General features: G+C 37.4%; 1 protein-coding gene and 1 long non-coding RNA gene across 2 annotated transcripts; one reads left to right on the forward strand and one right to left on the reverse strand.

The window, feature by feature from the left end:
• Positions 1-5,272: 5,272 nt before the first annotated feature.
• On the forward strand, positions 5,273-10,006 carry cnr2 (cannabinoid receptor 2). The gene is made up of 3 exons (XM_044208421.1): positions 5,273-5,707; positions 7,618-7,713; positions 7,881-10,006. The coding sequence occupies exons 2-3, from the start codon at positions 7,644-7,646 to the stop codon at positions 8,966-8,968; spliced, it is 1,158 nt and encodes a 385-aa protein (XP_044064356.1). The 5' UTR covers positions 5,273-5,707; positions 7,618-7,643; the 3' UTR covers positions 8,969-10,006.
• A 1,225-nt stretch (positions 10,007-11,231) lies between these two features.
• On the reverse strand, positions 11,232-12,881 carry LOC122881804. Its single transcript, XR_006379230.1, has 2 exons — positions 12,741-12,881; positions 11,232-12,616 (listed from the first exon to the last, which is right to left on the reverse strand). It is a non-coding gene; the product is annotated as an uncharacterized LOC122881804 (long non-coding RNA).
• Between the last annotated feature and the right edge of the window lie 158 nt (positions 12,882-13,039).

Below are 13,039 nucleotides of genomic sequence, written 5' to 3' on the forward strand. Positions count from 1 at the left end.
CTAGACCGAGCCACACATTTGTGTGTCAGGTACCATTAAACGACTTGCCACAGACATTCAGCTTACTTTCTAGTTTGCCAAGATATGCTGTTGTTGTGATGTTGGCTATATCGCTGTCTGGAGCTGGTTTGCTGGCTCTGGGATCCTCTCTGGCTGTCAGCTTCGCAGCAGCAACTGTAGGGACAGTTTGATAACTCACAACCTAGCTAACGTTAGTTACATTACTGTGTCGCTGTTCCCTCTATATCATGGTATTTGTCATTGTATTGGATTTCTCCAGAATCGCATACCCCACCTTTAAACAAAACCTTGACCATTTTATTGGAACAGGTCATTTAGCCCTCATATCATTTTCCAACTGGTGGAAGAGTAGAGTCTTTTGATCCCTATCCATTTTCAAATATTGATATTATAGGCTATTTGATGACAGGGTACAGTATGATGTTATTACCCTTTGGGCCATAATATAATGTGAGCTTTGATACAAGGCCCAATTCAGAGTTAATATTCTACCATACAAATGACATATAAACTTCATACTGTCGTAAATCAGTAGCAGCATCTGGACAAGCTTCAAGTCTTCTTCCACTGATGTTTTGCTGAATTAACATCTCACAAATGGTTTACAATGGACTCCAGTATCCTGGAGAGCAGATGTGTGTGTGGGGTTAATAAAATAAGGTTAGTACAACATGTAGCAGGTAAGAAAAATACAGGATAAACAAGGTTTACTCCACAAAATGTTTAAAGCTGAGACTATTTTGAACATTTTCTGATATGGTAACTGAACTCCTGAATATTTGTTTGTGTTGTGTCTGAATGCGGTGCAGTCAAACCATTATTTAAAGCTTATAACTTGGCCTTTGTGCCATTTGACCTGAGTTCTTTTGTTGCCCTGTTATTTTATTGGAATAATCTTTTCTTCTATTCTTCGCCATTCAGCTTTTAGCCTTCATATATCATGACTGGGGTATTGTCAGGTTTTTTTTTTCTCTCAGCATTTTCTACTTTCTTAGTTAATGTTTGCTTTTGGAAAATGCAGTTCTTAACTTTCCTCCTAGTCTTTAAAAGGACACTGGCTGTGGATGATACTATGCTCTTCCAGTTGGTTTTATGGGAGTCTGCAGGTTCAAGTCTAAAGAATACAAAACCATGTGATAGATTAACCCATATCTAAGTCCACGGTCAACATTATTCTCCCTCCTACCTTGTTTAAGAGTTGCGCAACACAGTCTGTACCAGCCAGTGCTCACAGCTGAAGGCTATGGAAGGACACTCCCCAAAGCAAAGCAACCTTTGAAGGGGGCTGTGCCCATCAAGAGTCAGCTATGTATGGAAAGTAGGTCACTGAGAGGCTTCTGTAGGTCATACAGAACATAGGAGGTGGACAAATCTCCATGTTTGACTGGTTGCAAAGGCTTTCAGTATAAACACATCATAGGCCTAGTGAATGTAGTTAGTCATTCTGGAAAGAGGAATGGAACATATTTTCAAAACAACAGTGGTATATAAAGGCTGCCGGGTTCTTTTTTCCCCAACACAACATAGATGTGCTGCATACAGACAGACACACTCTCAGTCTCTATCTCTTTGTCTCACAGGCAATGTACAGTAGTTATTGGGTGTTAACAGTGACAAGTGAGTCATCAATGGAGTTTCACATGATTTTGAATAGCCTGAAATGTGTTGTGAAACACACCCACAGAAAGTGAAGTGGGAAAGAACAGAAGCAGAAACAATTTCACACGACTCAGCAATAAGTTGAGCCCATATCAAAGACAATAATAACAGCAAACACATTCAGATGAAATCTCTCCTTTTTCTAATTTCTGTTTCCCATCTAATTTGGTGGGCGCACAGTGACATAACACAAAGGAGCATGAATGCACTCATACAAGGAAATAAACTTTATTGGCCAAGTATGTGCACACATACAAGGAATTTGACTCCGCTTTTTTATTGCTCTCGATGTGCTCACACACAGTTCCAAGAACAATTTTCAGGAAGATAGATAAATCAGAATCAGAAATACTTTATTGATCCCCGAGGGGAAATTCTTCTGTTACAGCAGCTCGCCTTTACGTCAGTGCACACAGGATTAGAAGTACTAGCAAAAAATATAATACACTATAATACAGGTCAGAAAATAAATTAAGTACCAAGTGGGTATAAGTATAAAACAAAATAGACATACAGCTAAAAACAAGGACAACAAACCTGAAGATGGGTAAACATAAACATTAAACTACAATGTACATACAAACAGGAGAAAAAATAACATTTCTGTCTTTACAATATAGAAATTTAAAAAATAAGCTTTAAATTGTGGCAGATTAGCAATACAAATACATACCCAGTGCTAGTACCCACCTACCCCTTTAGTATTATGAAGTTATTATCATGTGTTTCAATCACAAAAAAATATGTAATCTCTCATTTAACACAATATTTCAATTCCACTTCAAGCAGGCTATCCAGCTATGGAGAATCAAGATTCTCACAGGCCCACACCACACTGATATGGCTGCTGGATCATTCACTCAACATTTTGTTTTTCAGGTGCTGAGGTGTCTGGCCTTCAGATGTCTTTCTAATCTAAAATGCATTTAAAGCAAAACTCCAAATGCACTGAAATTTTAAAACAACCCAATGCACTTAACTGCTCGCTGATAGAAGACTGTGAAATACAGGGCTAGAAGAAAATGTGACTGGGTTGTTGTTTCTTATTGGACATCAGTGCAAGCAAGGCCGTAGCTGCCACTGAGTACACTGAGGTCAAGTCCTTGGCATTTTTTCTGGGAATTTGAGAGTTTTATCACTTTTTTCTTAACCTGGGAGAAGTGCATATTCTTAAAATCTTGGTTTGTATTTTATAACTTGATTCCAGCATTTATATAAGAATATAAGAATGCTTCAAAAAAGCATTTAGATTTTTATTTGGAGTAAAAAAAAGGTAACACTCTACGTATATGATGGGCCTGCAATTTCCTCTGACATTTTGCGCAAAGAACTATGTAATCTTGTCCTAATTATAGGGAAAATAAACAATGCTCTGAGAAAGTTATTTTAATGAGACTTGGCTTAATAAACCAATGTTTATTTTCAAAGACATGAAATATGAAAAATCCAAATAATTATTTGGGACTTGGGCTGATGACGGCCCTGAGCACAAGTACAAGTCAGTACAAGTCAACACGAGTCCTTAATACCTCTTTAAAATGTAATTGGTAAATGCTGAATGCTAAAACAGAAGATCAAGTCTTGTACCTTACAGTTTAATTCTTGAATATTGTAAATGGCAAATGCAAAAAGAAAAAGGAACATGTAAGATGTTTTTTAAATTTTATGGTAAATAAGTTTTAGAGTTTTGAGTTTTCGATTTATTTTTCGTACATTTGTAGTTTTCAATTCCCCCTTTAATTTCCAAATGTATAATGTAAGCCTTTCATTTTCATTTTACAACTGCATTATATTATTCCAAGAACCAAAGTAAATAATAAAGCATTATTAAAAACATTTAGCATAAAGTAATTTAATTTTTGTTTGATCTGTTCATTTTTTCACATCAGTGATCTGATACGGCTGCTGTCTGAAGGTCTGGCAATCTGGAAATGAGAAGAGGAAATTTGATTAATGGATTCAACCCAAATCCATCTGAGACAGCAAAGCTAGCCCAACTGTTTGTGTCCAGGGTGATTTCTAAAAAGGGATTGTGTAACAGGATGTAAATCCAACTGATAATTGAACATTTTAGGCTTTATTCTGTCCTGTGGTCTGTTCTGTTGTGCTACACCTGGCCAGACAGTGACTGAGAAGAAATCTTATTGGAGCTGTGCTGTCTGCTCCTAATCACATTTCCTGCCTTCTGGCCTGCTGGATCTATCAGGTCAGAGGAGGAGAAGACATGGCCAGTGCACCAGATATCACATATGTCTTATTACAAGACTGGTTGTTGTTGTTTTTTTGTTTTTGAAATCATTTACTTGAATGCAAGTTACTTGAATGCTGTCTGAATATAAACATGTCACAAAACATCTCTTTCTGGCCTATTTTCTTGTCATGTCATTTGACATATTTGTTTGTCCCAGTTACTATTTTATTTAGCATACTTTTCACTAAAGTGAGATGCTAAAATAGGATGCTAATTCATTTCAGAATGCCTCAGGTATGTGATTTTGTGACCTGATTGAATTGTTATTGAACTACTAATGTACTTTATTTTTTACCAGAGGGAGAATAAGCTAAATTAAACGGCCTTAATTGCAGAGAGAACTGCTTGGTGAGTTAAATTTTGTATCTATGAAGAATAATAAAGATTAAAAGACTGAACAACCTTGTAACCCATGACCATCGTTATGATGTTCACTGCCAGGTTACTGAGTCACTCATTATGTCCACTTGTTCATGGTTGCTTAGCATTGCCTCCTGTTGTACTGCAAGCAGTATTACACCCTGACCCACCCACCAACTGTGGCTTCAGTGGGCACAGCAACCTTGTGAATTTGCAATGAAGGCTGGTTTACACACCTCAATACTTACTGTGGATTCGATGTAAACTTGTTTGACTATATCAAATTATTAAACATTTGAAATGAATGAGCATGTATTGGTAAAACAGACAGGATAAAGATGTTGGTAGAAAAATAGGAAAGGGAAATAATTATTGTGACACCAAGAACAAAACAATTTTATTACATTGTCTTTCCTAATGTGCACACTCAAAATCTTTAAATTAACAAAGCAGACATAATTACAACCTTTTTTATCATCGTGCCAGTCCTTCCCATTCACAGAAGGCAAGCAATAAAAAATAGCATAAACCATGTCATCCGACACAGAGGGGGTGAGTGCGTTCATGTGCACGTGTGATGCCAGATACTGTCTATCAAATGAAGATGAGTGGAAAGTAATTAGCAAAAGAGGTGGAAGGAAACACTGTTGCTGCACAAATAGGAATAATTCAGTGGCAAGATGTCTTTAGCTATGTCAATGTCTTTAGCTACCTTGAGTGGGTAAAACATGTGTATCAGTGTGATCATGAAAGTTCATTCTTGACCTTGGGAATGGTAGTTTGGCAAAATAAACTTAACTCAAGTTCCACTTACCATGTTGTTAATGCATTAGAAAAACACTCTCAGGGTTGGAGTAATGGATTCACAGCCAAGCATAATTTGACCATGGAAGCTCACTTTATTAATATTTTCCAAATAAATGCGGTAAGAGTGTTTTACCTCCTTTTTTATCGACATGTTTTTCACACCTAGGACCCAACACCCTGCTTAAGTGCTGTCGTCCCCTGCATCCATCCTGACCATGTCAGGTCTCACTGACATTTGGTCTCACTGTATATCTATGGAAATATTTCATCCATCTGTTTTCACCTCTATTACATAGAATCAAACACATTAAAAAAATGGACTTTACTGCTATTACTTTATTCTCATCAAAGACTCCTGCTGTACTTATAATACTTCAAAAGAATATCATTTGGGCTCTTTCATCTCTCTCTGTTTCTCTCTGTGTGTGTCTCTCTCTCTCTCTCTCTCCCTCACTCTCTCCGTCGTGTCATTATAGCCACCCTTATCTTCTCCCCTCACTCGTGCACCAGTCAGGTCTGTGTGTGTGGTCATGCTGTGGTTGTTGTGCTGCTGAGAGACCCTAAAACAGGAACAAGCAAAAAAAACCCACAAACAACAGAGAACAGAAGGTAAGATCTTCAAAGGTTTATTTCATTACAGGTCCAGTGACAGTAAGTAATAATTTCCTATTTTGGATTTAATCTGGTGTTGTGATGATATCTTTCTGAAAATGTGATTTACATATGTTGCATGTAGAAGTTATAAGGAAAAATATGTTGTCTGTTCTCATTCTTCAACTTCTCTTGTATTCAGTGGGTGTTTGTGCAATACATCTGCTACTTTTGACCTATTTTACAATACTTTTATTTTCTGCTGCTACTACAAATCGAAAGATGCCATGCTTTGTGATATTTTGCAACATGTCAGGGTGCAACAGAGACTCAGGGGGTTATTGCTACATCATATTTCAGTGTGCATGTCGCCAGTGATGTGATGAAAATGGGTGCCTGTATGGTTTTTTATTATATATGTAAGCGTGCTGCTGCTTTCCTGGAGAGGCAATCATTTTTATAAGAATGACTGGTTCTTAAGAGTCAAAACACATCACTCTGTCAATCAAGATTTTTCACCACGAGGGAGAAAAGGGAAAGCCTGAGGTGGTGTAATATCCACAGTGCATGCACCCATATGGCCCATAGTCGAATTGAAATATTGTCCCTCAAGTCAATAAGGGGCTTTCTGGAAAGTAATTTACTTCCATCACTTCTGCCCATATATATTTTCTATGCTTTCATAAGGCAGTGTTATATTTGTGATGAGAAATAGAAATAATGGTCACTGGAAACAGAATAAAGGGAAAACAATGGGCATGGTGACCTGATGGGGTGAAAATGTTCCCTTTCGCCTACTCCTGAGAATAGTAATCACTTACACTGCATCATATAAGTCTACTACTTTCCTTTATCGATTTTAATGTTTTTTAAGTAATTTAATGTTTCCCAGCTGACATTTTCTTCAAGATTATTGTTATCATTTATTTTACGTGTATGTCATGTTTTTTGCCTCTAAAAATATTATTTATGTTTAAGCCACTCTATGCAAGCAAAGGTGGCCACTCCCGTGTATTACAGCATTATTTACTTTAATCAAATCCTCTCACATCAGCTTCCCACACTTAGTTTAATATATTGATTGCGTACAGGTGATGCCCTCTATAGGAGATTATTCATCTCTGTGGTGACCTTCACCCTCCGACTGCTCTGTTAAAATACAATCCCCTCTAATTCCAAAAGGGGGCAGTCTTCATCCTGTTAAATATGATAATAAACCCACATGAGTTTGCTGTTGTGTTCAACTGAATGCACTTATAGTAAAATCACTGCCAAAGTGACTGTGGAAATATTAATTCAATATTAATTCTCTGAACTAGCTCAGTTCATAAAAATCACCTAAATTACAGAGGGTGTCTTGCAGAGAGTGATACAGAAAGATATTTACATTTGTCAAAGTTTTAAAGTGCTTAAACATTCATGAGATATGTGTATTTAAACATACATGACATTCATGTTCAGAAGTCATAAAAGTTGCCATACTAAGTTAAATATTGATACAGAGAAAAAAGTCAGCACCCTTCCTACTTTATTTGTTTCTCCACAGGAAGTAGCCATGTAAATGAAATCAATTTCTTGTATTATTTTTTCCTGTAGATGTTTGGATCTTGCCGTGTTTATTCTGTCTTTTCTTACACATTTCCTTCAGTTATCTTAGTTCATTTCATTGTAATTTTCCAACATGAAATTGTTATTTTCTAACAATGTAAGTTTTATGATAGAAACAAGTTTGTTGTTCCTTTTATTTTAATTTTTACTTTAAATTATTTCCTCTTAGTAACTCTTTGTAGAAATTAAAATAAAATTCTGATGTATTCTATCAATTACAATGTTGCTGTTCTTTTGCTACAGATATGTTCATTATTTGTATTAATCCAAAAAGAATAATATATTTAAATTACTTACTTTTTTTCCTAATTACAATCTAGCACTGGTCCATATATTAACAACTGAAATGGAGGAATGGCAGGTTCCCACTTCTTTAGGACACACAGAAGCCAAAGAGAACTTCTCATCACCAATAGGTATGCAACCTCAGATATCGGCTATACATTACCTTGTTTCTTTAGAATCTGAAATGGTTCAAGAATAAGGTTGTAATTCTTTAGGGTGCATTCATAATGGCAGTTGTAGTTTCAATACACTTGCCAACTAAAGTTTGTCCTGATATATACCTGTGTTTTTCTCACAGTTAACAGGTCTTGTGAGAATCTGGAATGCTACATGGTCCTCATCGAGGCAGAGAAGACAGCCATCGGCTCCATCTGTTTCCTGGCAGGTCCTATCACACTGCTGGAAAATGCTCTGGTGTTGGGAGTGATCGCTGCCACAGCCACCCTTCGGCAACGGCCTTCATATCTGTTTATCGCCAGCCTTGCTCTGGCTGACGTCTTCGCCAGCTGCTTCTTCACCACCAGCTTCCTGGACTTTCACCTCTTTCGCCGCCGTGATGGCCCCACTGCCTACCTCTTTAAATTAGGTGGTGTCACCATGGCCTTCAGTAGTTCAGTTGGGAGTTTACTACTGACCGCTCTGGACCGCTACCTCTGCATCCACCAGGCCTGCAGCTATAAGGTGCTGCTGACCCGTCGCCGTGCACTGCTGAGCCTGCTGATCCTCTGGAGCGCCACCATCTTTATCTCCTTCTTGCCGCTGATGGGCTGGAGGTGTCCCACAGGGCTTACTCCACCCTGCTCATTCCTGTTTCCCTACATCAACCAGGGCTATCTGGCCTGCTGGACCAGCTTCATCCTGGTGCTTCTGGCTCTCATTTTGGGGGCTTACGCTCTCATCCTGTGGAAGGCCCACCGCCACGAGTCCTCCATGACTAGCTTCCAGGGAGCAGCAGGGACAGGCCAGGCCCGTATGAGGATGGATATCCGGCTAGCACGTACCTTTGGCTTGATCCTACTCATACTAGTGGGCTGCTGGCTTCCTGCACTCTCCTTCATGTTAGCTGATGTCTCTGTGCTCCTGACCCACACCCAACAGAGGGCCTTCGCCTTTTGCAGCACCCTCTGCCTGGTCAACTCTGCAGTCAACCCACTGCTGTATGCACTGCGCTGTCGAGAGCTAAGAGTTGCCCTACTGCAGTTGCTACAGAGGCTGTATGATATTGGGAGGTGTAAAAAATCTACAGAGGACTTAACCTCAGGATTACCCTCCACAGAAGACAACTGTACTGCCCTCTCTGAGGACGAGATGCCCAGGACCAGAACCACCCGACTTAACTTGATCTCAGAAGTGGTGAACAAACAGCAGCTGAACATCAGAAAATGAGTTGAAATTAAGGAGTAGTAACAACTGTTTGTTTGTGGCAGCGTGCTTGGGGTGTAAAAACAGACATATATATATATATATATATATATATATATATATATATATATATATGTCTGTCCATTATATGTATATAACATAATGGAGAACTTCATTCTAGATTAAGAGTCAAATCCACAATACTTATGAGCAGGATTCATTCTCATCAAACTATTAGTGCTGGCAAATACTTTGACTTGCTTTTTTTGAACAAGGCTATCGTAGTAAAGTCTAACTCTAAATATTGTTAGTAGTAACAGGTAATCAAAAAGATCAGAAAGTCTATAAAATCTTAGAAACATGCTACATATTGTGTTTTGCTTGCAGTTACAAGATACACTGAAAAAATACAGCTTGTAAGGAGAAAAACATTAACTGTGGCAAATATTTTGTCACCATTAAACATCTCATTGGTTTAAGCCAGGCAAAAGGTTTAGTGTACGTTAGGCTTTTTTAAGTGAGATGATGTGATGTTGCCATCCAACCCATTACCTTTGACCTCTCTGCCTCCCATGTCAGTGCTTAACTCTCTCACTCCTATGACATACTGTGTCCTGTGAAGTGCTGACTTCACTTTTGGGTTCACTACACGGTAGAAAGGTGGATTTGTTGTTCCTATGCTTGTTTATGTTTGAGTATTTGTCCCTGAGCGTGCAGGAACAGAGAACCCTGTGGGTTGTCTATCCTATTTGCACATGAATGCCAGAACTCCACAAAAGCCCCATGCACGGGAGGATTTCACACAATGTTCACCACATGAATCCAAGCAGTGTGTCGGGGTAAATGGGGCACATGTCAGGAAGAGAACGAGCACGGACACTAGAACACTCTTTGCAATAGTGACAACTGGCAGTTGCAGTAAAGCACATACTATAAGGTAACAATATAAAGAAAAACAAAAGTCCTAAAATGCTTGTTGATCTTAGGTCATTGGATACTAGACAGAACATGTGTTTCAACCACTGTATCAACTGATTAAAAATAATACTTGACCATACTCTATTTTGACTCTTTATATGTTTCTTTTCAAGCAAGTAAATCTTACTCATCTGTCATCTTTATTCATTGTTAAGAGAGAAAACAAGTCAGCAGTCTGGTGTTTGTAATGATTTGTAAGAGTCTCAGTCTCTGTATCAATCTTCTGGGTGGATCTTTGCTGCCAGAGGTGACATGCTGGATACTGGGAGTCTGCCATGCCAGAAAATCAGCCAGAAAATGTATGGGTAAATACATAATTGTCTAGGGGTAAGAGATGGGATAATGGGGAACAAAATGAGTACAAGGCATTTTTATACATGCTGTTCCCAAAAAACAACAACGTAAAGGATGATCACAGGTTATATATACTCAAGTTTATTATTGGGTCTAATAAAACAGCCCTGCAATAAATTCTACCTTCATAAAGGTTATAAGTTTCAGATTTTTGTTGAAACTATTTTAGAAAGGTATGATAAGACGTGTTATACTGTGAGGTGGTATTTGTATTACTTTGTATACCCCATTTATGGAAATGAGGGTAGACTAAATATTAGAAACACCTCTCAATATAATGCAATACAATTCAACAACATCTCAAACTACAGCCTCCAAAATGATCATAAAGTTGGCAATGGGTGGATTTTATTGTTAAAAATCCTACACATAATAACAAGAAATAACTAAAGAATACAGTAGATGAGGAAAATATAAATTGATGTCCTCTTTAATGGAACTGCTCAAAGGAAAATCAAGAATATGATTGCTCATTGTCTTTTACCACTTTTACGAGGAGATGCTAAAATCCCACTTTAATTGATATTGCTGAATACTTCCCAGCTGTATAAGCTACACTAGACACAAGCTACAAAACACACAGCATAAAGGTATCATAGCTGCGTCTTTAGTTTTTTTCCATAGGTTATTTGATAACAGTAATGACTGCATAAGATTTTGTTCTATTATTTATATTATGCATTAACAAACCAGGACATTCATGTAAAAGAGATTTTTAATCCCAGTGAGAAAGTTATCAAATTTTTTCCAATAAGGGATCAACAGAGTTCATTATCAGTTTATCTTATATGCAGGGAAATGTTTTGCACATGAAACTGTCACAGCCAGTAGTGGAGACTGCAGCACATATAAATTAATGGGTCTGTGTGTGCGGTCATGCTGTGGTTGTTGTGCTGCTGAGAGACCCTAAAACAGGAACAAGCAAAAAACCCCACAAACAACAGAGAACAGAAGGTAAGATCTTCAAAGATTTATTTAATTGCAGGTCCAGTGACAGTAAGTAATAATTTCCTAATTTGGATTTAATCTGGCGTTGTGATGATATCTTTCTGAAAATGTGATTTACATATGTTGTATGTAGAAGTTATAAGGAAAGATATGTTGTTTGTTCTTATTCTTCAACTTCTCATGTATTCAGTGGGTGTTTGTGCAATACATCTGCTACTTTTGACCTATTTTACAATACGTTTATTTTCTGCTGCTACTCAGCACCCTTCCTACTTTATTTGTTTCTCCACAGGAAGTAGCCATGTAAATGAAATCAATTTCTTGTATTATTTTTTCCTGTAGATGTTTGGATCTTGCCGTGTTTATTCTGTCTTTTCTTACACATTTCCTTCAGTTATCTTAGTTCATTTCATTGTAATTTTCCAACATGAAATTGTTATTTTCTAACAATGTAAGTTTTATGATGGAATCAAGTTTGTTTGTTTTTTCTGACAAAAAATTGTAGATCAAATTGTTTGTTTCAAAATGTTCTCAGACAAATATGTGCTTAGAAGTTAAGGTAATACTGGAAAAGTGAAAGAAACAGTAGAAAATTAGTTGAAATTAAGGAGTAGCTATACAGATAGACAAGTGTTTGTTTATGGCAGCATGCTTGGGGTGTAAAAACAGACATATATATATATAACATAACGGAGAACTTCATTCTAGATTAAGAGTCAAATCCACAATACTTATGAGTAGGATTCATTCTCATCAAACTATTAGTGCTGGCAAATACTTGCTTTTTTGAACGAGGCTTTGTAGTAAAGTCTAACTCTAAATATTGTTAGTAGTAACAGGTAATCAAAAAGATCAGAAAGTCTATAAAATCTTAGAAACATGCTACATATTGTGTTTTGCTTGCAGTTACAAGATACACTGAAAACAGAGCTTGTAAGGAGAAAAACATTAACCGTGGCAAATATTTTGTCACCATTAAACATCTCATTGGTTTAAGCCAGGCAAAAGGTTTAGTGTACTTAGGCTTTTTTAAGTGAGAAATTGATTGGTGATTCATTACTGGACAATGAGTTACTCAAAACTATAGACTGCAGTGAGTGTGTGACTGGTTACTGATGCATGTGATATAATAGGAGTGGTATGGAGCATAGCAAGATAAGATCACATCTCTACTTGTAATACAAATGTTTTCATGCAGTGCATACAATACAATACAATCCCTCTTTTCAGTCACAGTGTATAGTATGATCAAGCTCTCAGAAAACTTTGCTGCTCAGGGACTCTAATCCAAGTCATTATCACCATGCAGCCATGCAGGGGCATTATGTATTGTAAAAGGGTATCAATCTGGTCATATCCAACAATGATGTATCCACAAGCGCTGTGTTTAGTCTGCAAAGAAAATGTGAAAATAGCACGTGAAGCCCGTTAGTAACAAATAAAAAATTGAATCTGCTTTCAACTGAAGGAGATTAAAGTCTAACTCTGGAGCTCGTTTTTAAACTACTTGATTTACCTGACAACCACCAGACGTCTCGTGAACCTTCAATTTGAGTTCAACGGCAAGCAATCAACAACAACAATAGGGTTGGGCGGCAGGAAATCGTAGCGTAAAGACGGCAAAAGAGAAGCCAAAATCGCAATTAATTCCAGTATTTATTAAGTACTACGTAGAAAAGTGTAAGTTTTGATAACAAATACAATCCAAATCAGTGAGATATATAAAATAATATGTTGTAAATATTTGAGAGCCCCCCTCTTTCCTCCAGTGGTACGATCTGCCATTGTGACGTTTTAAAAATTCAGCAGGCAGGG

This window comes from Siniperca chuatsi, linkage group LG9, assembly GCF_020085105.1.
Source record: "Siniperca chuatsi isolate FFG_IHB_CAS linkage group LG9, ASM2008510v1, whole genome shotgun sequence".
In the NCBI taxonomy this organism is placed as follows: Eukaryota; Metazoa; Chordata; class Actinopteri; order Centrarchiformes; family Sinipercidae; genus Siniperca; species Siniperca chuatsi.